Source organism: Mustela nigripes, chromosome 15 (assembly GCF_022355385.1).
Source record: "Mustela nigripes isolate SB6536 chromosome 15, MUSNIG.SB6536, whole genome shotgun sequence".
In the NCBI taxonomy this organism is placed as follows: Eukaryota; Metazoa; Chordata; class Mammalia; order Carnivora; family Mustelidae; genus Mustela; species Mustela nigripes.
Window position 1 is genome coordinate 8,928,720 of NC_081571.1, and position 23,368 is coordinate 8,952,087.

Here is a 23,368-nt window from a genome sequence, read left to right on the forward strand (position 1 = left end):
GGGTGCCTGGGTGGCTCAGTTGGCTAAGTGTCTGACTCTTGATTTGGCCTAAGGTCATGATCTCAGGGTTGTGAGATTGAGCCCTGCATTGGGTTCCATGCTCATCCTGGATTCTGCTTGTCCCTCTTCCTCTGCTCCTCTTATCACAACGCACTCTCTGTCTCTCACACTCTCTCAAATAAATTAATTAAAATTTAAAACATATATATAGTTGGGGCGCCTGGGTGGCTCAGTGGGTTAGGGTGCCTGGGTGGCTCAGTTGGCTAAGTGTCTGACTCTTGATTTGGCCTAAGGTCATGATCTCAGGGTTGTGAGATTGAGCCCTGCATTGGGTTCCATGCTCATCCTGGATTCTGCTTGTCCCTCTTCCTCTGCTCCTCTTATCACAACGCACTCTCTGTCTCTCACACTCTCTCAAATAAATTAATTAAAATTTAAAACATATATATAGTTGGGGCGCCTGGGTGGCTCAGTGGGTTAAAGCCTCTGCCTTCGGCTCAGGTCGTGATCTCAGGGTCCTGGGATCGAGCCTCGCATCAGGCTCTCTGCTCGCCGGGGAGTCTGCTTCCCCCTCTCTGCCTGCCTGTGATCTCTGTCTGTCAAGTAAATAAATAAAATCTTTAAAAAAAAATGTGTGTGTGTGTGTGTGTGTGTGTGTGTATATATATATAGTTATATGTATATAACTATATATATATATATATAGTTAATTTTTAAACATGTATGGAATGGAACAGAAAACCCAGAAATGAATCCATAATTATATGGTCAGTTAATTTTTTACAAAGGAGGAATAAATATACAATTGAAAAAAGTCTCTTCAGCAAATGGTGTTGGGGAAACTGGAAGCTAAACTGGACATGCAAAAGAATGAAACTGGACCACTTTCTTTCACAATAAACTCAAAATGAATTAAAGACCTTATGTGAGATCTGAAACCATAAAAATCCTTGAAGAGAGTACAGGCAGTAATTTCTCTGTCATCGGCTATAGAAGCATTTTTCCAGATCTGTCTCCTGAAGCAAGAAATATGAAATCCAAAGTAATCTTTTGGGACAACATCAAAATAAAAAGTTTTTGCACGGCAAAAGAAAGAGTTAAAATTAAAAAGACAATCTACTTAACAGAAAAAGGTATTTGAAAATCACATATCTGATGCAGTGCTAGTATCCAAAATATATCAAGAACTGATACAGCTAAACACCCAAAAAACAAATAACCCAATTAAAAAATGCACAGAAAATATGAACATTTTTCCAAAGAAGACATCCAGATAGCCAATAGACACAAAAAAATGCCCAACATCACTCATCATAGGAAATGGAAATCCAAACTACACTTATACCTGTCAGAATGGCTAAAATAAAAAACACAAGAAATAACAACTGTTGGTGAGCTTGTGGAGAAAAAGGAACCCTGGAGCACTCTTGGTGAGAATACAAACTGGTGCAGCTACTGTGGAAAACAGTATGGATTTTTCTCAAAAAGTCCGAAACAGAACTACTCTACAGTTCAGTAATCACACAACTGGATATTTACCACAGAAATTCACAGGGATACATGCACCCCTCTGTTTATTGCAATATAACTTTTGATATCCAAATTATGGAAGCAGCCCAAGTGTCCACTGATAGATGAATGAATAGAGAAAATTGTGTGTGGGTGTGTGTGTGCGCGCGCACACGCATGTGCACACATACGCACACAAAAATATTCAGCCATAAAAAAAGAATGGAATCTTGCCATTTGCAACAATATGGATGGAGCTAGAGAATATAATACTAAGTGAAGTAAGTCAGTTAGAGAAAGACAAATACCATATTATGTTACTATATAGAATTAAACAAAACAAGCAAAACGGGAAAGAGTCAAACCAAGAAACAGACTCTTTAACTATAGAGAACAACCTATTACTAGAGGGGAGTGGGTGGGAGGTGGATGAAATAGGGGGTGGGGATTAAAGAGTACACTTACTACCATGAGGAGCACTGAGTAGCATAGAATTGTTGAATCACGGATTTTACACCTGAAACTAATATAACGCTGTATGTTAACTATGCTGGAATTATAATTAGAAAACTTAATAAAATTTTTTTAAACATGTGAGTCTTTTGGGATAATTTATTGCTGATTGCTAATTTATTTCCATGTGGTCAGAGCAAAGAGATCCTATATTTTAGAGACATATACTGAAATATTTACAGGTGAAATCATGTCAGATTTATTTCAAAATAATCCAGGCTAAGGTGGGAGGATGGGGTACGAATGTTGATAAAATGAGATAGGCTGAGAGTGGATAATGATACACAGGGGTCTGTTTTACTACTCTATTTTTTTTTAAGATTTTATTTATTTAGTTGACAGAGATCACAAGTAGAAAGACAGGCAGAGAGAGAGAAAGGAGGAAGCAGGCTCCCCGCTGAGCAGAGAGCCTGATGCGGGGCAGTGGCTCAATCCCAAAACCCTGGGATCACGACCAGAGCCGAAGGCAGAGGCTTTAACCCACTAAGCCACCCAGGCACCCCTTACTATTCTATTTCATTTACGTTTAAAAAATTCTATAATAAAAAATCCAAAAGAAAAAAGTATACCGTCTCTTGGTACATCTTATCAGTCCTCTTCCCTCGTTAAGTCTTCCTCTGAGAAGTCCTTTTTACTCACCAGGCATCTCCTCTGTTCTCTTACAGTCTGCCCCCAGTTTGTTTTCTTTCATAGCACTTATAATAAATTATAAGGCGCTGCTTTTTGTTGGGTTCTGTTTTCACTACACTATAATATATTTCTTCACCAGCGTGTGCTAGGTGTGACACAGTCTTTGTTCAGTAAGTACTTGTAAAGGGCGGTGGGGAGAACTCCAAGCACTTCTCCTAAAGTTAAGAGCATTGCATGTCTTCATCCTCATTGTATTGTTTGTGGTTTGTTTTGTATTTCCAGAATTTCTTGCTAGGTAGAATCCCTTAAGCTTAGTGGTTTTTAAACTGTGCTTCAGTGGACGATCAGTATTCCAAGAGGCAGCCTTGTAGCTGGAATGAGGTAGCGAGGGGAGCAGAAGTAAAACTGCAGACTCTACTTTTAAAGTTCACATCTGTTTTAATCTAGGCATCTCAGGGTTTGTTTTTGGTTTTATTCTTAACAATTCGCAAGAATTTGATTGAAGAAAGCTTCCACAACTTTAACAAAATAATTGAAATAATTTTGAAATATTATTCTGTATACTGTTATAGTAATTTCAACTTATCTATCATTACACCCATGGCATAAATGTAGAATTTATTATTTTTGCCATGTTGTAACATTTTAATATTAGAAATCAGTGTTATTTTGAGAATATCAGAAGTTTTATATCCTATTTTCTCACTGGTCTAGGTGCTATTTATTGACAAGATACAGTTTTAAATGTTATTAATTTATTTTTTATTTATTTGTACTTTAAGGGTTGAAATTAAGTATGATATTGTATGGTACAACTGGAATGAATTAAGTTGATAAGAATGATGTATTAAGACATTTGTATTTTTAGTAGTACTCTTAGTACAGAAATTAAGATTTTATTCCCAGTAGAATTAAAAGAATTTAGGTGATTTCTGTGATAGAAACCATTGCTTAAATTTATTCAAACCTTTTCTTTAAATTTTTTTTTTTAACATAAAATCCTCAGAAAGACCAAAAAAAAAAAAGGTATCTACATGCTATGGGCTGCCTCTGTGTAGTGATGAAATGCTGAAGTGCTTTTCATCAGCTAGGAGAACTTTGGGATGTTTCCACAGCGTCAGAGTACCAGACTCAAAGTACTGCCTGTAGCACTTAACGTCCTGGCCAGATTACCGTGCTTTACCTAGCTTTACCACTTACCAGCTTTTAGGACTCAAGGCAAGTTACTTGATTTCCTTGTGTTCTCGTTTTCTCATTTGTAAAATGATAATAGTGTCTCATGGGGTTTATTGTGAGGAACTCAGCATACTTCTTTGGGCCCGATAAACTCTAGGTAAATATTAGCTACTCTCAATAAATCATCAGTTACCACTGCTGCAGCCACAGCATTAGGATTATGTGCTTACTTGCATTTGTTTCCCACTCGAAGACTTCAGCAAGTCTTAGCACATTTTATATGCCAGGACCTAGTGCATCTCCACAGTGGCTGGTGTGAAGGAGGCATTTGCTTAATGGTAGTCCTGCCAAATAGAGCCCAGCTCCCTGATTTTTTTGAAGTACTTCAATAAAAATATTGACTTAGACGTAATTCCCCACTGAAACTCAGTTTCCATCTCTAACCCCATACTGACCCATCTCCTGATAAATCTCCCCCAAACACCCAATATTAGAGTGTTTTACTTAGTAATAGTAATTATTTACTGTATTAGTTTGCCAAGGCTGCCAGAACAAAATACTATGAACTGGGTGACTTAAACAACAGAAACTTACTTTCTCAGAGTCTGCAGAGTTGGTTTCTTCTGCAGCTTCTCCTGAGTTTGCAGACAACCACCCTCTTGTGGCCTCTTCAGTGGCTGTCTATCTGTACAAGCTGCCCCAGTGTCTCTCTGTGTGTCCTAACCTCCTCCTCTTAGAAAGTCACCATTCAGATTGGATCAGGGCCACCCTACTGACCTTATTTTAGCTCAGTTGCCTCTATAAAGGCCTTGTTTTCAAATACAATCACATTCTGAGGCACCGGGGGTTAGGGCTTCAGCAAGAATTTGGGGAGATTCAGTCCATAACACTTAATTATTTAGTTATGATTATAATTACTTATAATAATGATAGTTCTTACTGTTAATATATTATTAAATCATTACCCTGGAAGATTTGTTGTCTGACTAGTCAGCTGGATGGTTTAAAAATAGAAGAGGACTAGCTTTTTTAAGACGTAGATTTTTTTGAAGAAGTGGAATAAGGTTTTATGATAAAAGCAGTGATCTTAGTCCACAGATCAGAAGCAAAGGGTGTGTTGTATGATGCCTTTTAATTTGTATATATTGTTTATTCACAAATTCATTATTCACCAAAAACTTAATGAGTGCCTACCAGGTGCCTGGACAGGGTGCTAGAAGGTAGCAATCGTGAGCAAAACATGTAGCTGCCATTGGCCAGTTCACAACCTAGTATATACTTAAAATACCTGTGCCTCTGGAATGTAAGGAGAAATAGTCCCCCAGTGTATTAGGTCTTAGAAAGTGTTGATATTTGGGGCACCTGGGTGGCTCAGTCTCTGCCTTCGGCTCAGGTCATGACTATGGTTGCGGGATTTAGCCCTGCATCGGTCTCCCAGCTCAGCTGAGAGCCTGCTTCTCACTCTCCCCCTGCCTGCCTCTGTGCCTGCTTGTGCTCTCTCTCTCTCTGTCAAATAAATAAAATCTTTAAAAAAAAAAGTGTTGGTATTAGACCTTAGAGTGCTGACTTTGTACTTTAAAAGCCAATTAATTAATTTTAAAAGCATTAAAATCCTGATTTAAACCACTACCTAGCACTGTGATCATGAGCAAATTATTTAATCCCCTCAAACCACTATTTCCTCATTTATGAAATTAGAAGTAATGTAAATATTTCATAGGGTAATTCATGATTCAGTGACATAATGCATGTCATATGTTTTGCACCATACTTGGCACTTACGAAGAACTTAATAAAATGGGTGCTGCTGGTTTTGTTTTTTGGGTTTCTTTTTTTTTTCCAGTATAGGAGCTAAGTCTTATCTTGGAGGTGAAATTGAGGAGATACTAAGAATAGCTTTATATGTAGGTTTCTAATAATTGGAAAGAACTTTTGCCAGAGCTTTGGAGTCTGTTATAATTTCTACCATGACAGTTTCCAGAAAGGATTTGAAATAGTGCCTGAGAAGTGTGTTCCAATCATGAGGTAATGGAGAAAACACTGACCCAGAACTAAGATGAACTTAGCACTGGGTTTAGCTCTGGAGCCAGCTGGATGATCCTGGGTAATCCCGAAGTCTAGACTTTCCCTATCAGATTCTTTGCCTTCTTTATTAATTAGGAAATGGTTAATCTTAGATACTGACCTTTAGGTTTCTAAAGCTTTGTGTATAATCTCTGAAGTCTCGTAAGTTTGGAATTATATTCTAAAAGCAGAAATCTATAACTTGAATTTAATCTTCCTCCTGAATAAAGTAATTATCACTTTCCAGAGAATAATGATTAATATAAATGAGTATTTAATAGATAGTCCATTCATAGTCTTTCCTTGGCTGAATTCATTTCAGAGTCCCTAATATATTGTTAACATTGCATTTATATTAATTCTTGTTTTGGTAGCAGTGTTCTTATAAAAGGTACTAAAGTCATAAGTTCTAAAACCTTGACTTTCTCACATGGCTGTCATGTATTTGGAAAACATTTGGAAGGCACTGTGTAACTTGGTTTTAACTGATAAAGACATAGTATCAGGCTTCATGAGAAATTTTTTCTTGACAATGTTACTGCTGTTGTTCCTTTTTTTTTTTTTCTTGGCAGAGTAGGAATAGTTTTTAACTGATGGATTATTAGGCCCACTTTGGTTAATACATGAGAATGAAATAAGGCAATAAAAGATTTTAAATAGAATGTCCTTCTAGGAAATGAGAAAGGTTAAGCCATAAAAATGTGTTCTGCTTAGATGCCTCTGTCTGTATAAGTTCTTTATTTTATTAAATGTTTATAAAATCTTAATCAACTACATAATTTAGTGCCTAAAAAAATAGATGCTATATCTCACAGAATTACAGATTTTAATTTTCATCTGATATTTGATATTGACAAATGTTATATTATCTAATGTTGCAGTTAGTTTTTTAAAAGCTATTGAATTGTACACTTAAAATTGTTAAACGGTGATTTTAATGTATATTTTATCACAATTAAAAACCAAAACAAAAGTAAAAACCAACTAAACAATAACAACAAAATAGATTTACTCAGTTATATCTTCTCAGTATCTTTTCTCCAGAGTTTTTCTGCATTTGTTACTGAAGCATATATCTGGACACTTCCAAAATAGTGTGGGTACTTACTAGATTTTTAGGATTGATTACCATTGGGTTTGTATTTCTGTGCATTACAAATGTATGATTTACTTAACATTATTTTCATGGCAAAGATTTTTAATTGCTCTTCCTTGTTTTGCAGTTACTTCGAGAGCTTAAGCATCCAAATGTCATCTCTCTTCAAAAGGTTTTTCTGTCTCATGCTGATAGGAAAGTATGGCTTCTGTTTGACTACGCTGAACATGACCTCTGGGTAAGGTGAATTGCTGGTAGACATCGAGCCATTGGTTTCAGTCAGGGATTAAGAGTGACTAGAAGCAATTTTAATTTATCTTAATTTGAGATTTACATTTTAAAAAGAAAAGTAACCTCATAGAATATGATTGATGGATTACCAAGTCTAGGGTATTTTGCTTTGTATTACTACATTTTGATCTTATCAGTGTAAACTTTGTAACATGCTACAGAAAAATAGTACAATCTGAAGAGTATAAGAATAAGAGTTATTTAGTATTATTTCCTAGCTGTAGATTTTTGATAAAATTTTAAAAAGTAACTGTAATAGCTATTTTGTTATAGAATTTTAAAAGCAGCATGTTTCCTTTTACTCTATAAAGGAATATAAAATGAGAAAGTGTTATCCTTATATAGGAGGATAAATATGTTATATTTGGAAGACTAGACTGAGACTTAATGGTTTTTGTCTGTTTTTTGTCATATAACATTTTGTCTATTTGTTTTTTGTCATATGACATTAAGCAAGTCTCTTAATGGCTCTGAAGTTGCAGTTCCCCCAAACCCATTTGTGAAATGTGGTACTTTTCCTACTTTTTTACAGGATTTTTCTGAAGAGCAATTTTATATTTGAAAAACTTGATAAACTAAGTGTACTATACAAATGTAACATACTATTAATCATTTATTGAATATTTTTCATATTTAATACTCCATGTTCTAATGCATTTCTTATTTCCATCAGCAGAAGTTCAGTGTTGTACTTACTTGAATTGGGCATGTTCTTGTATAGGAAGAATTCTTTGTGGAAGAGAGCTCCTAATTAAATCCTTGAAGATTCTCAAAGTCAAGTAATTACAATCTCTTAGATTAGTTTTATTAGGTTAGCTAATACAATGACAAAAATGATGTTATATTGATAAAAATTATTATTAAACTGAGAATTTAAATTTATCTTAGCAAAATAGCTGATTTACAAACAGCTAACTCAGTATTTGGCATTTACTCACTAGATAGTTTTTAAAATTGGTATTTACAGAAGTTTTGGGTAACTATAAAATTTACTCCTTTATGTTCTTTGGAAGTCTGAAATGCCATCTTGGGGATAAGAGTTTATCTATGTATCTAAAGAAAATAGCAGGATAGCCAAAATAATTTTGAAATATACTCACAAAACTTATATCCTGATCAGTCTTGTGTAAAGAAAATGTTAACACAGACTACAGTTTAGAAAATAAAGCGAGTGAACAAAAACTCAATATTACATTAAGTTAATAAGTACTTCATTTCTGTGATCTGTATTTTTTCTAGTATTTAATAAGTAATTTAATAAGATCTTTAAGTATTTCACTGTGTTTTGTATACTGTTCTATATTTATATTTATATATTGGTTGTACATTTATTGAAGTAAATGCCAGAGAAAACATATATACAGATCTTCCTTGACTGACATGGGGTTACATTCTAGTACACCCATCACAAACTGAGAATCTCATTAAGTCAGAAATACATTTAATATACCTGACTGACCTATGGAACATCACAGCATAGCCTAGCCTACCTTAAACGTGCTGAGAATGCTTATTATCAACCTCCAATTGGACAAAATCATCTAACACCAAGCCTATTTTATCATAAAGTGTTGAATATCTCATGTTAGTAATTGAATACTGTACTGAAAATGAAAAACAGAATGGTTGTATGAGTATGGAATGGTTATAAATGTATGGGTTGTTTACCCTTACTGACTGGGTATAGTAGCTGCCCTTGCCTGGAGTCACAAACGAGTATTATACTGCATGTCACCAGCCTGGGAAGTGATCAAATTTCAGAATTCCAAGTATGGTTTCTGCTGAATGCTTATTGCTTTTACTCCGTCATAAAGTCAAAAATCACAAGTTGAACCATAGTAAACCGGGACCACTGATACTGCTATGCAAGGGATCATAATCTTCTGGCTCAATTTTAAATATCTTTAAAATTTATATTTTTCATTCAGCTGTAGATTCTAAATATAAATACAAAATTTTGAAATAAAACTAGTACAAATTCTAGTAAAATTGCTCAAAAATAAGTTTGCCTTCTAAAAATAGTACATTAGTTTTAAACTCTTCTGCTAATTTCTAGAACTAGCCTCATTTGCATAATTTTAGCTTAACAGATTTCAGAAATTGAAACTTACATGGGTTTCATATAGTTTCAGATTTATAAGAAATATTTTTGCTCTGTAGATTCCTGTTTCCCATGAGTAAATGCAGTTTGATTCAAATTGTTTTTATGTTATCTGGAAGGAATTGCTTTTGAACTGAAAATAGACACCAAATTTTCTGTTTTATGAAACTATTGTCCAAAGTCAATGCTGGTTGTAAATATTTTTGTTGTTGTAGCTTCTCTTCTTTTAAAATAAATCTAATCAAATCAAAGTGGGATTCTGTTAATAAAAATTTGTTAAATTAGGGTGGCCAGTATTGAATTGAATACTCATATTCAAGGCTAACATGAAATCAAATTATATGACCCAAATTTATGAGAAATTTCTAGTCTGTTTTATAAATATGATTTGTAATAAAATGTGATTTATAATAATTGAACATAAGAGATAGTATTATATTCAATATAATTCCTAGCAGGCTAGTATGTGATATCTAATTTTATATGTAGGTATAAATAATTATACTTTTACAAATTATGCTGCACTGTTGCCAGATGTGTGTATATGGTCATCATTGGCTTTGTTGTCATCTTAATAATATTCATTGAAGTCAAGTAAGTACTTTTAATGTTCATTTTAATAAAAATCAAATAATTCACTTTACTAAAACCTCCTTTATCCATTTTATTTTCTTATTTTAATTGGAATATTGAAATGAATTAGCTGGGGTAAGGTGGCAGAGTGTAACAAAACAGCCCCAGTAAAAAAAGTCATTAAAAAAAAAAAATCCCTCAGATGTTGGTGAAATTTCATGATAATAACACCACATATTTATTATATAGCCTTGAAATAAAAATGAAGGTAAGAGATTTCCCCAGTGTAGTTTTTTGTAGTTATAAAATATTAGTTTAAAAAAATGTATTTTGTTAAAACTTAATGAAAGTGTTAACTGAAGAAATGCCTATGGCATCATTTTTTTAACCTCCCCTACATATTATTCTTACTCTGGAAAATTTTAATTTTTAAAAATATATATTTTAATATATTTTTATTAAGCTCCAGAGAACCACTAGCCCTTATTAAGGTGAACAGACTTTATTGTCACACCATTTCTTGGGATAGGTGACAGAACATTCTAGATTATTGAGTTGTAGCTCTATTTTATTTGACTGTTTTTAAATACTTTGGAAAAATAACTGAGAAGAAAATTAAAATTGTGTAATGCTGCTGTTAAAGTATAGATGAATCATACTATATGCATGTCAACTGATATATTTTATCTTCCCACCAGGTAGTCTTTGCTATATATTTTTTCTTTGGAAAATAAAACTCCTTCAATCATTAGTTACTAGTTATTTCTTATCAATGTTCCACTTCTTATATCATCAGAAAATAGGAAGCAAAAATGTTGACCTCTAATATAAAATAAGTCACTCTTAATTATGTTTATTAATTTCAAGAATATGCTTAATATTCACTCAGAATTACTGCTCAAGAGTCTGTTCATGTTCACATGAGGTGCCAGGCATATACCTATGTTTTACATACAGCAGAATTGACTTCAGCTGAATTATAGGTGTTCGTACAGTTTAAATGTGCTTTAATTAAAATGAAGAAACCTGTCAAGAGAGTTTGAAACATTGGATCTTGTTTCTGTTGGGGTATCTTAATTTTTAAGTGATTTTTCTGTTTATAAAATGGTATTGTGTTTTACCAGATGTCCACTGATACTATTTCTGGAAAACTTTCAATGGTTAGTACAGGCTGTTTTTTTTCTCATCTGAATCTTTCATGTTTCTAAATATTTTTCAGTCTGAACTGGTCATTTACATGTTATTTCTTTATGCTTCTGTGTATTTTACTGAAATAATTTTCCTGTTTGCTTTGTTTATAACTCATGTATTATAAATAGGTACCACATCTATGCTGTGTCAGCCAACCCAGTTGTTCTGTTTTTTCTTTCTTTTCATTTAATCACTACAGATAAAAAAGATTCTGTTCTTGAAAATTTCCACCAGGTAAACAGGGATTGAGTATACTCTGAAAATAATTTTTAATTATGCTTTCAAAATAAAATCACATTATTCTCTGCTTCTCTGTTGCAGTCATTTATTTTCTGAGACATGATTATATGCTTAGGAAATGAAACTTTAGCTCTAAATTTTAATTTATGTTACCCAGCAGAATCTAAGGTTATATTTTCAGTATCTTTGGGAATCCCTGAGTGTTTCTTTTTCTGGCAGGAATATATTATACATCAAATTATCTTTCCCTCTTTTCTTTTTTAAGCTTCTGGTGATATTTTTCTTTCTTTCAGCATATAATCAAGTTTCACAGAGCTTCTAAAGCAAACAAGAAGCCAGTTCAGTTACCTCGGGGAATGGTGAAGTCACTATTATATCAGATCCTAGATGGGATTCACTACCTGCATGCTAACTGGGTGTTGCACAGGGATTTGGTAAGTTGATGTAGTTAGGTCTAAGCTAGAAAGATGCCTTTATAGTTGGATGATTTTCTAGTTGTCTCTAGATATTAGTGCTGCATTGACCTCCAAACCTTACAGAGGGAGTGAGGGTGCTATAGTCTCATAATATAGTCTAGTGTTGTGCTGTTTATATGATACATCCTACTTCTCGGACATTCCCTGGCCGACACTTACTGAAGAAATGAAAGAGGGCACATTTATTTTCCTAAGCTTTTGTTTGCTTTTAAGACTGTAAATGAAGTATTGGCTTGCTTGATTATTAGGTGCTAGGCAAACTCTAGAAATTGATATATTTATGAATAACTTGGAAATGAAATTTTTGGAGCTTATTATATACTAAGTTACATATTAGAAGAGGAGATATTAATTCAATCTGCTGATTTTTTTAAGCCTCACTATATTAGTAGCACATTTATTAATTGTAATCGAGTAACTTATTCAGAAGCCTTGCCATGAAAACAGAAACAAAAACAAAAGAAACCTTGCCATGTTAAGATACATTGAATTTTTAAGAATTTGGAAGCTTCAGAAATTGGCTTACTTATTTTTATTTTACATGACAGAATAATTTATGCCTTTTTAAAACCCATCTAGGATAAAGATGTTCATTAAATTGTGCATTGTTCATTAATCTTCATGGATGTAAATTTAAATCTCAAATTCCCCTTATTGCATAATTATATTGTGCTTTTCTTGTTCTTTTCTTTGTAAAGGTGATAACTACAGTAAAATTTATAACAATGCCTTCATTCCAAACAATTATAAACACAATGCTGGAACTGGTGATTTGGTCTCTAGTTACATGTGTTACATTGGAAAAAACCCTGTAGACTTTGAGGCAGAGCTGATCTGCCCCTTGTACATATTCTTTCCAAGCTGCTGTGTATTCAGTTCCTTCCAGTGTCATAATTTCTGGTTCTTTCTTCTGTCTTCAATAAATCTCCTTTCAATATGTTTAATGGTATTTATTTTATCTGTAGTTCTCATACCTAGAAAGCATTTAGACTGGGACCAATAACATCAGAAATTTGGTTGAAAGAACTTCTTTATTTTTAATACTACTGGAAAATTCATAGTTGATATATGTAACAGAAGTAGGACAAATCCATTGACTCTTTATGAATCTGAAAATGAGGGGCTTCTGGATGGCTCAGTCATTAAGTGTCTGCCTTTGACTAAGGTCATAATCTCAGGGTCCGGGGATTGAACTCCACATCAGGTTCCCTGTTCAGCAGGGAGACTACTTCTCCCTCCCCCTCTCTCTGCTATTCTGCCTGCTTGTGCATGTGCGCATGCTCTCTTTCTCTCTTTGTCAAACAAATTTAAAAAAAAAATTTATTTTTTCAACCTTTATGGATGGAGTCAACTTAGGGAAAAATTACTACTTTTGAGCTACTGACCTTTCTTTATGATCTCTAAAAGAATAAAATCTGGCAAAAGGGCATTTTCCCCTAATTATGCTGAGATGACACAACATTTTCTTTTCATAGTAAGTTATTTTTCATCATTAAAATATGTTTATTAGATGAATACAGATAAACAAACCAGTACTTAAATTGTTAATGTATAATATACTTAAACCACTTACAGTAATATTAACTATAGTAATGAAGATAATTATAAAGTTTAATTTTTAAAAATTTCTCTTTTGGGATAGCTCTTTCTATTGGTGCAGCCTAAATGAGTTCTCTTTGACCCAGGGATGGTGTAGGACATGTCATTTCAAAGTACTCTGTCTATTAGTGGTGTGCCAAGAGGTGGGGGCCAGGGGAAGCAGTGCATTCTAGATTGCAGTAAGAGAGGGACACACTCTCTGGAGATGATTTAAAAATAATAATGAAACAGATGAAAAGTAGTTATTTTCAGTGTATTGTCACCATATGCTGGCAGTTGTGAACAATATCAGTGATAAAATATCCCTGTACACAGAGCAAACCACTCCCACTCCTCTACCCCCTTTATATGCCACTGTTATCTGTTTAGTAGTCAGTTTATCCAAAATATTTTCTAAACTGTAATATATTATTTGTGTCATGCTTCCTTTTTGATTTCTCCATTTGGAGTGAGAGTTCCTGTATCATCTGTGTGTGACTCCTTACACCTAACTCTTCTGTGCATCGCAGGCCCACAAGGGCGCACTGAACCATTGTGTCATTAAAGTGGTCACCTCTGCCCCCAGTCTGGATCTTACTGGGTCAGGTGCTTACCACTTGAATTTGTTCCCAATTTTTAAAGAAATACTCGTTATCGAGTTTTGTTTTGTTGTTTTGTTTTTAAATGTACCCACCTTCTGCTAACTGAAAAATAGATTTTGGAGTTTTGAGGTCATGATGTTCAACTATAGTTACATTAGAAATTCATACATGAATGCTACTTTTTTTAATATATGAATCTCCAATGTAAAAAAGTATTTACTTTCAAGATGTTTTTCAGAAGCTGTATGTCTTTTTAAACTCTTTGTTATTATTTGCAGGTGAGATATTTACCCTGTAAGAATAAATATAATTAATAGTTCATTTCATTCCTTGCTTCTTTTCATTCAGGTTTAGATGAAATGTGGCAATATATATTGACCTTAGAAGACCTATATAGATTTCTAATTTACGAATTGAACTAGTTGGTTGAGTTGCTAACTTGCCAAGAAAAACATCATACTAAGATGGATAATAGGCACAGACTCCCTAAAAACATCATTTTAATAATGCCCCAGAATGTTACTGAAGCTTTTGCTTAAGAAATTGTCTTCATTATTAATAGACCTACTGATTTGAGGTGATAGAGTTACGAAGTTCTTTGATACATGAAGCTGAACTTTAACAATTAATAATCCTATTTAGTAAAGATTAATTTGTCACTGTTAACTTTCACATAGTAGCAGATCTGTAACTGGGGTTATCATCCATGGTGGGAAATAGAGATTTAATAATTCTGAAACTCTGGTTGTACTGAAGTTGGTAATAAATGCATGTGTGTGTGGCTGTTTTAAGAAGAATGGGCCTGAAAGAAAACACATGCAATATTTATTTTTGTGGTATAATTTATGATCTAAGCCAAATTTTTTTAGTTTTAGAACATTAAAATATGTATGTATAAGTTGGTTTGCTTTTACGCTTAATCTGTTTGCTGTAAGTAGAGATAAATTCCTTCTTTCCTTGGTTAGGATTCTCCAGAGAAACAGTGTGTGTGTACACACACACACACACACACACACACACATATATATATACACACAGAAAGAGAAAGAGAGAGAAAAGTTTATTTTAAGGAGTTCCCTCGGGCAAATTGTGGAGGCTTGGTAAGTCCAGAAAGTGCAAGATAGGCGAGAAGGCTGGAGACTAAAAGGAAGAGTTGCCGTTAAGTCCATGGCAGTATGCTGTCAGAGTTTCCTCTTGTTCAGGGGAGATCAGTCTCTGTTCTATTAATGTCTTCAACTGATTGAATAAGGCCCATCAATGTTATGGAGAGTGAGCTGCTTTTCTCAAAGTCTACAAATTTAAATATTAATCTCATAAAAAAATGCCTTCACAGAAACATTCAGAAAAATGTTTGACCAAGTATGTGGGCACCATGACCCAGCCAAGCTGACGCAAAAAATAACCATCCTATACGAACGAGTAAACAGAGGCACAAAGTTGAAACAATGTGGAACCATATTTTTTTAACCACCAATTATCTCCTTATATAAAATAGGAGTGTTGGGCTAAGGAATATTAAGATATTTTACCTGCTACTAAATCTTAATGAAAACTTCAAATAAAGATACTATTTAAATGACTCAAAATAAGGAAAGGTTTGAAGTCTTATTATTCTGATTGGGTTGAGTTTGGTGGTTTTTCTGAGCACAAATAAAGAGATAATAAGCACCAAAATCACATTTGATACTTTTTGTGTAGAAGCCAAAGTTTGATTTGGCAATGGTGTCTGAAGTCTTTCTTCTGAAATGGTAGTCCTCTTTGACTGAGTAAAGCACTTTGGCAAGGCCATGAGAAGCTGTCACTACTAGTGCCTCTACTATGACCATTTTAGGACACCAGCCACCCGGCCAGTTAATTCTCTTATCTGCCCTCTTTCAGTAAAAATGAATATTTTTGGTATATAACCTTCTAATTTTAGAATTGGTTTTTTTGTGCAGTTGAAAATAAATTTCAAATTCAGGCTGTTATCTGTTTGTTTGTTTTAAATGAGAAGAAGTCCATGAGTAGATTAAAATTTAAAAATCTCTGCATGCCGGTATTTGTGAATTGAAGTGAAAGCTAGTTACAATCTTTTTTTTTAATTTTTTTTCCTTCTTCTCACTCTGTATAGCTACTTCCAGCTAACTCAAAGGTTGCCCTGCCTACCTGAATCCTTTCTTCTCTTCATCTGTGGTGTTTAAAATTCTTTTCATCCTCTGAAGCTCTGTTCCTACTACCTCAGCAAAACAGCCCCCCCCCCCCATCACTGGAAGTGAGTGGAAGTGAGAATGTGTACATCTAAAGTCCTATAGCAGCTACTTTGAACTATCAAGGGCACTTAAACTAGTTTTGGTAATAAGTTCTTTATTTGATTATAAGTTCCTGAGGACAAAGACTGGCTTAATTTCTATTTTTATCCCTCCCAGTGCCTAGCAAAATACACAGAGTATACAATACTACTTATATTTGTTGAATGAATAAACTAGCTCATTTGTAACAGAAACAAAGTGGCTTCCAAGGTGATTCTCCATAGGTTGTTTCTGCTACCTGATGTTTCTCCTACTACTACTCTGTTACATTTCTTCTTTTGACCTGCCCTCTTAGCTCTGCTATGGTTTACTGCAGTGGAGCAGTGCAAAATATCTCTTAATACTATTTTTTTAGTTCATTCCAGTGGCCTCCCTCTTTCTACCTAAAAGAACTAGACTCTTATCTGTCAGTCCAAAGACCATTCAGCCAATGGTATTGATCTGTTAATTTCTTTTTTTTTTTAATTAAAATTTTTTTCAGTGTTCCAAAATTCATTGTTTATGCACCACAGTGAAACCTGTTTCACCTATTTTTTCATGTTTTGATGTAATATATTTTTTCCAATGTTTTCCTTTAATCTTAACATAAGAAAATCTCCATCATAAGTCCCTTACTTTTTTCAAACACATCTTAAAAGTCCCTTTTGTGCGAATTATACTTTAATTGTAGATAAGGCAGCAGTACCTACCTTCTGAACATAGCAGCTATTCTGAACTTGAAACTCTCATATTTCACTGTTTTACCATAAGTGAGCAGTTCATTACTAGTCACGATGTAAATACTTTAATTTCTAGCTAATATTTATTCACTTTTAGTTTTTTAGTGCATTCAGTGTTGGTTGAATTTTATGCTTTTGGCTGAAAATGCTCATCCAGCCATATAAGACCACAGAAATGATTAACACTTAAATCAGACTCTAAATATTAACGACTTGGGCTTTCAACACATTTGCTAAGGAACATAGGAAAGTAGTTACTATGATTGGCCAATGTACCATTAATTTTTGTTAAGTATATAATAAGTTCTCATGTGGTCATTAATGTGTTCCACTTTTTTTTTTTGAAAAAAACTGATAAAGTTCATTTTAATTATTAGTTTAATGGTTTTATCATAGAGGTATTTAACTTGGAACTACCAGACACATAATGTTGCACTAAGTGGAGTGTAATATTAAGTGAGAGATACTGTAACTTTTCACCATAGCTTTTTTTTTTTAATTCAAGCTGAATTACAAGGCTATATATGAAGTTTGTTTTGTTGGAGTATTGCATCTATCAGCTGTAATTACTCTTGCCTGAAACTAATTCAAAACTGTTTTTTATGCTACAGTAAAATTTCTTAGAAAATAAATCTCTACAGAGATTTCCTTTAGGGCTATGCCAGTAGAGATGTGCTACTGTGAGAAGTGTATCATGTGAGAAATAGTTCAGTGGGCTACTCTATATACATATTTAAAAGAGGCTTAAGCCATTTCAAAGCTTTAATCTGACTTAAAAAAATCTGATAGTGCTGTTGCCCTGCAGTTAATTATAATTATCTCCAGTAACTTGGAATCATTTGGTGGGGCTTCAGCTGTCCTTAGTGAAGGATGGGTTGGTTTCCTAGCAACCATCGAATAAGATCAAAATCTCTGAGTGAGCCAAGCACTGAAACTCAATTTCAGAGGGCCTTCTTTATCAAGGCATTTTATCATGTATTGATGGTAGCATGATGAATTATGGGGGTATTCTGGGTCTGATTCTCTTTATTTGAGTGAAAGATTGCCTGGTTTATTGGTTTTGCTTACCAATACTAATATTTGCTCATGGTGATACGGTTTGTTTTAAGGTTTGTTTTATTGTCTCTTGAATTCTGTCACTAATAAGTGAAAAAAACTGAGAGGCAAAGAGGTTAAATGACTTGATTCTGGTTACTTGGAGAATGGTAAAACAGCTGGATCACTAAATGTAAAAATTTTTCTTCTAGGTCAGTGATTTTTAAATTGCTGGTTGTAAGCCTTAAGTGAATTAAGAGAGCAGACAATACAACCAGCCTTTTTATTTTTTATTTTTTTAACGAAACAATTAAAAACATCAGTACATTATGTATTAAGGGCAGTTACTTGTTTCACTTATATATGTTTATATGTGAATTTTGTCATTTAATATTAAATTATTTTCTTCCTGTGAGTAGTCTTCAGAAAAGTTTGAAAGCCACTGCACTTTACTATTTCTTGAAAGGTATTTGATACAGTTAGGAAGATAAGAAAAAACTTACTCAAATCTTTAGAAAATACTTGGTCCCAAATTGTAAGTACTTAAATGTTTTACACAAACTTCTTGACAGTGATGTTTAAATCATTTTGAATAATAGCTGCCTTTAGGGAATACATTTTTCTAAGTAGGGTTTATTTATGGGTGGGAGAATTCTTGGCAATTTTCACTTTCTTCCTTTAATAACTTCTAAATTGTCCGAATAGTTTGCAGTTAACATATATTATTGATATAATCAGTAAAAAGTATTCTATCTAGACTAGAAACTGAGGAAAATGTATAGTTAGGCTGTTACTAAAGTTCACACATGGTATTCAGTGTGGCTTAGGGTGTTTTTATGTTGTTAAAGATGATGCTGTTAAAAAAAAAAAAAGGAAAAAGAAAATATGTCCATACCTTTCTGTCTGTCTAAAAAGAAGGGCCAGGGGGCACCTGGGTGGCTTAGTGGGTTAAAGCCTCTGCCTTCAGCTCAGGTCATGATCCCAGGGTCCTGGGATCGAGTCCCACATCGGGCTCTCTGCTCAGCAGGGAGCCTGCTTCCTCCTCTCTCTCTGCTTGCCTCTCTGTCTACCTGTGATCTCTGTTAAATAAATAAATAAAAATCTTTTTTTTTTTAAAGGGCCAGTAAATTCCTTTTTTTTTTGGTTGTTTTTTTTAAGATTTAATTTACTTATTTGAGAGAGAGTGGGCATGAGCAAGCAAGAGCAGGAGATCACTACCCCAGCCAAAGGTAGACGCTTCACTGGCTGAGCCATCCAGGCACCTGAAGGCCAGTAAATTCTTTTTGTTAAAAAAAAAAAAAAAAAAAAAAATCCTGAAACTACTCATATGCTGGAACAGGAAAAACAACAAAATAATTGAACAGTTGGGAAGAAAGAAGCCTGCATTCGCAGCCTCCATTCTGTTTTTTGCCCCTTCTCTGTGTTTTAGCTCCATGAATGTGGGGAACATGTTAAGCATGTTTCTTTAAAACAGAACTTTAGGGTGTGGTGTGTGTAGGTGGCTCAGTCGGTTAAGGGTATGACTCTTGATTTCTGCTCTGATCATGATTTCAGGGTCCTGAGATGGAGCCTGTCTGCAGCCTGCTTAGGATTCTCCCTCTCCCTCTGCCCACTCCTATTACCCACCACCGCTGCCTGTTATCTCACAAAAACAAAGGGCTGCCTGTGTGGCTCACCCTGTTAAGCTCTATAAGCTCTGCCTTGGCTCAGGTCATGATCCCAGCATTCTGGGATCCAGTCCTGCATTGGGCTCCCTGCTCAGCGGGGAGTCTGCTTCCCACTCTTACCCTCACCATGCTCCTGGCCTCTCTCAAATAAATAAATAAAATCTAAAGAACAACAAAACAAAACCCCAAAACCAAAAACCAACCAAACAAAAAACCCAGAGCTTTTGGGAAGAAAAATGTTTTGGGAAATGTTGGGTTTAATCATGCTTATTGCTTGAGATTTGCTTCATTTATTGGAAACTCCAAATATTTATTCCAGTTTTCTCGTTTGTTTAATTGTGTAGTATTAAGCTTGCATCTATGAAATTTAGGCTTGAGGATAAAACATGGGTTTTACTGGTGATAGCTGATTAAGGCAAACTTAAATGAGGTTTGCATTCATTTTAATTAATATTATGAATATCATACTTATTCTAAAGTGTGTTTACTTAAGTGACCAATTGGGCAATTTTCCTTGAAAATATTTGATTGTTTGTAAACAGTCTGTTTGGTTTATTGACAAATGCTGCTTTTGCTTAATTTTGATATTAATATTGAATATACCCAATGGACCATGTTCTGTTACTTGTAAATAATGAAAAGGTAGCCCATTTAATTTTACTAAGCGACACAATTGCAAATATACATGTTCATATGGGCAGGTTACAAGTTGGTAATAAAAATATTGTTATTTGGTTTACATATTGCTTTTAGGCTACTTTTTCTTGGATTCTGAATGAATCTTTTCAGATATTTATCAGTGCAGTACTAGAATATTTTTAGTCAAATTTCTCACCAATCAAGAAGGGTTATCCTAAGTAATCTCATCAAGATTTTTTTTAAAGAGTGTAGACAATAGGGGCGCCTGGGTGGCTCAGTGGGTTAAGCCGCTGCCTTCAGCTCAGGTCATGATCTCAGGGTCCTGGGATCAAGTCCCGCATTGGGCTCTCTGCTCAGCAGGGAGCCTGCTTCCCTCTCTCTCTCTCTCTGCCTGCCTCTCCATCTACTTGTGATTTCTCTCTGTCAAATAAATAAATAAAATCTTTAAAAAAAAAAAAAGAGAGTGTAGACAATACTTTTGAGTGATCCTGAAAATTTCGTAGTAGATGACTATCAAGAGTTTTAAGTCAGATATATATTTTCTCTACTTTTGACATAATTGATGTGATCATCATTCTATCATTTATATAACTGCTTCCATTTTTATAAACAAAATTTTATAAACAAAATACTACCATCTAGAGCAGTGTGTTTCTAAAAACAGGACAGATTTGGGAAGGTTTTGTTTAAAGGGCTTTTCAATCATATTAAAGACAACAATTTCCCAGGTCTCGGCCTGCATTTGATATAAGTTATTACTGCTGGATATAGTGTTAGTGGTGAGTCCCCACTTTTTCTCTTTTGGCCTTTAGATTTTTATATCAGGAAAGGAGAAATACACTATCTGTAGTCAAAATACAGAGAAATGGTTTTTCTAAAAAATTACCTGAATTATACTCTGAAAGACCATATAAAAATTAATATTCCAGTCACTTTCTAATGGTAGAGTCAGGCCTTAGAGTATTAAAGTATTGTATTTTTTTCCAGACTTCTAAAGATTTGTCAAAGTAATTTAATCTTTAAAGGTAGAATATATTAGATAAGGTTTTGTTTTATTTCAGCTAAAATTGTCTTTTAAACCTGTTGAAGTCACTGGCTCCCGTGGCAATATATATCTTTCAATAAATCTTTTTTCAGATTGACTCCAATATGTCTTTTCCAGATGAAAGCAAATGAGAAGTGGTCATATAGGAGGGAAAAGTAAGTCTTCCTAAAGAAACAAACATATGCAGTTTAGCCATATTTCAAAGTCACTTCAACATAAAAGCTCAAGATTTTGTGTAAATGCTTGTAAATGCTATTCTAATCAACACATAGGGTTGTGGTTTTTTTTTTTTTTTTTTTTTTTGAGACTTAGTAAAAATGAAAGTTTCCTCAGGTACAATTAGATATTAAGTTGGTAATAGTTATTAACTATTGAAAAAATATTTCTTTATTAAAGTTTCCAACCCTCAATATAGCTGGGATTTTACTTTTTCTTCAGAGTATTACTTTGTTGTAATCACCAAGGTCTGTTTTTATTATTTAATTTATGTATAATTTGCCTTCAGACATATATCATGCCATAGATATAATACTCTTAAGTAGATATATAATGTGAGGATTCCTAACTCGTACTAAGATGTCTGAGGAGTGCCTGTGTGAGTTGCCAGTTAAGCTTACAGACTCTTGTTTTAAGGCTCAGACTTTGATCTCATGGGTCCTGAGATTGAGCCCTGTGGCAGGCTCTGGACTTAGCAGGGAGTCTGCTTGAAGATTCTCTCCCTCTGTCCTTTCCCCCAGCTCGCACGTGCACATTCTCTCTCTAAATAAATAATCTCTCTAAAAAATAATAGGTGTCTGAATTTGCGAGATTAGTTTCAATTCTCTAGTCTTTTCAAATTATAGAGGGCTCATACTATAGGTCAGTGCTGTTTAAGATGCCTGTTTAATAAAACCATAAATGATGGGAGAAAGACTGCTAATTTTTTAATCATTAGTTTAAAAATGTGTTTATATAAATACCATGTACCATTTGAAATGAAGGCCATTTTTTTATTTCCTTAATTTCATAGACTAATAGACCATAAAGTTGGAAGGCATCTTGGAAGTGACCAATCCCATCCCTTTCATGGTGTGGTAATTCTTGATAATATGTGCAGCAGATAACCATCCCAGCATCATTCAATGTTTCCAACCATGACTAGTGTTCTGTCTTACTGTACTAGACTTGTTATTTCACAGATATATTCCTTAGAAGGTAGAGTCAAAAATTCAGAAGGTATAACACTCCTTCTTTGGCCCCTTTCTTCTTTTGACTGATCTTCTCTTTTATTTATTTATTTATTTATTTATTTATTTATTTATTTATTTATTTTTCTGTCTGATTAACACCAACTGGTAAAATCAGATGTTGTCTGGGTCTTTATGGTAAGGAGGAAGAGGACAATCTGAGAATAAAAAAAAAGAAGTAGCTGAAAGGTAGGAAGAAGTGAAGAATAACAACAGGAATAATTAAGAAAAAAAAATAAGAAATGGTTGCATGTGGTAAGGACCAATAAGGGGTCTTAGGTTATGCTTCTTGAAAAATTAAGCCCCTATTGTAGTGGGCCTCAAATTTGTTCGAATCTTGGTCTACCATTTAATTACGTAACTTGTGGTAGGATTAACTTCTCTAAGTGTCACTTTCCTCATTTATAAATGAGGCCAAACCTTTATTTTTATCCTTTTTTTTTCTTTTTTTAGATTTTATTTATTTATTTTGACAGAGAGAAAGAGACCATGAGCAGGCAGAGACAGGGAGACAGGCTCACTGCTGAGCAGAGAGCCCGATGTGGGGCTCGATCCCAGGACCCTGGGACCATGAACTGAGCCGAAGGCATAGGCTTTAACCCACTGAGCCACCCAGGTGCCCCTATTTTTATCTTTTTGATTGAGTTTCATTTAAAGTATTAGGACTGTGATTGGCACATAATAATGTTCATTTAATACATTTTACTGC

At 34.1% G+C, this 23,368-nt stretch overlaps 1 protein-coding gene across 3 annotated transcripts in view; it reads left to right on the forward strand.

Moving 5' to 3' along the window:
* CDK8 (cyclin dependent kinase 8) overlaps positions 1-23,368 on the forward strand; it is a 138,986-nt gene that overhangs the window by 76,519 nt on the left and 39,099 nt on the right. For 2 of the 3 annotated variants that reach the window (XM_059377728.1, XM_059377729.1), the window contains exons 3-4: positions 7,116-7,226; positions 11,678-11,818. In XM_059377728.1, the coding sequence (XP_059233711.1) occupies positions 7,116-7,226; positions 11,678-11,818 (252 nt within the window). Of the gene's footprint in view, positions 1-7,115; positions 7,227-11,677; positions 11,819-23,368 lie in introns of those variants that run through there. The other variant, XM_059377731.1, reaches the window with a different exon arrangement.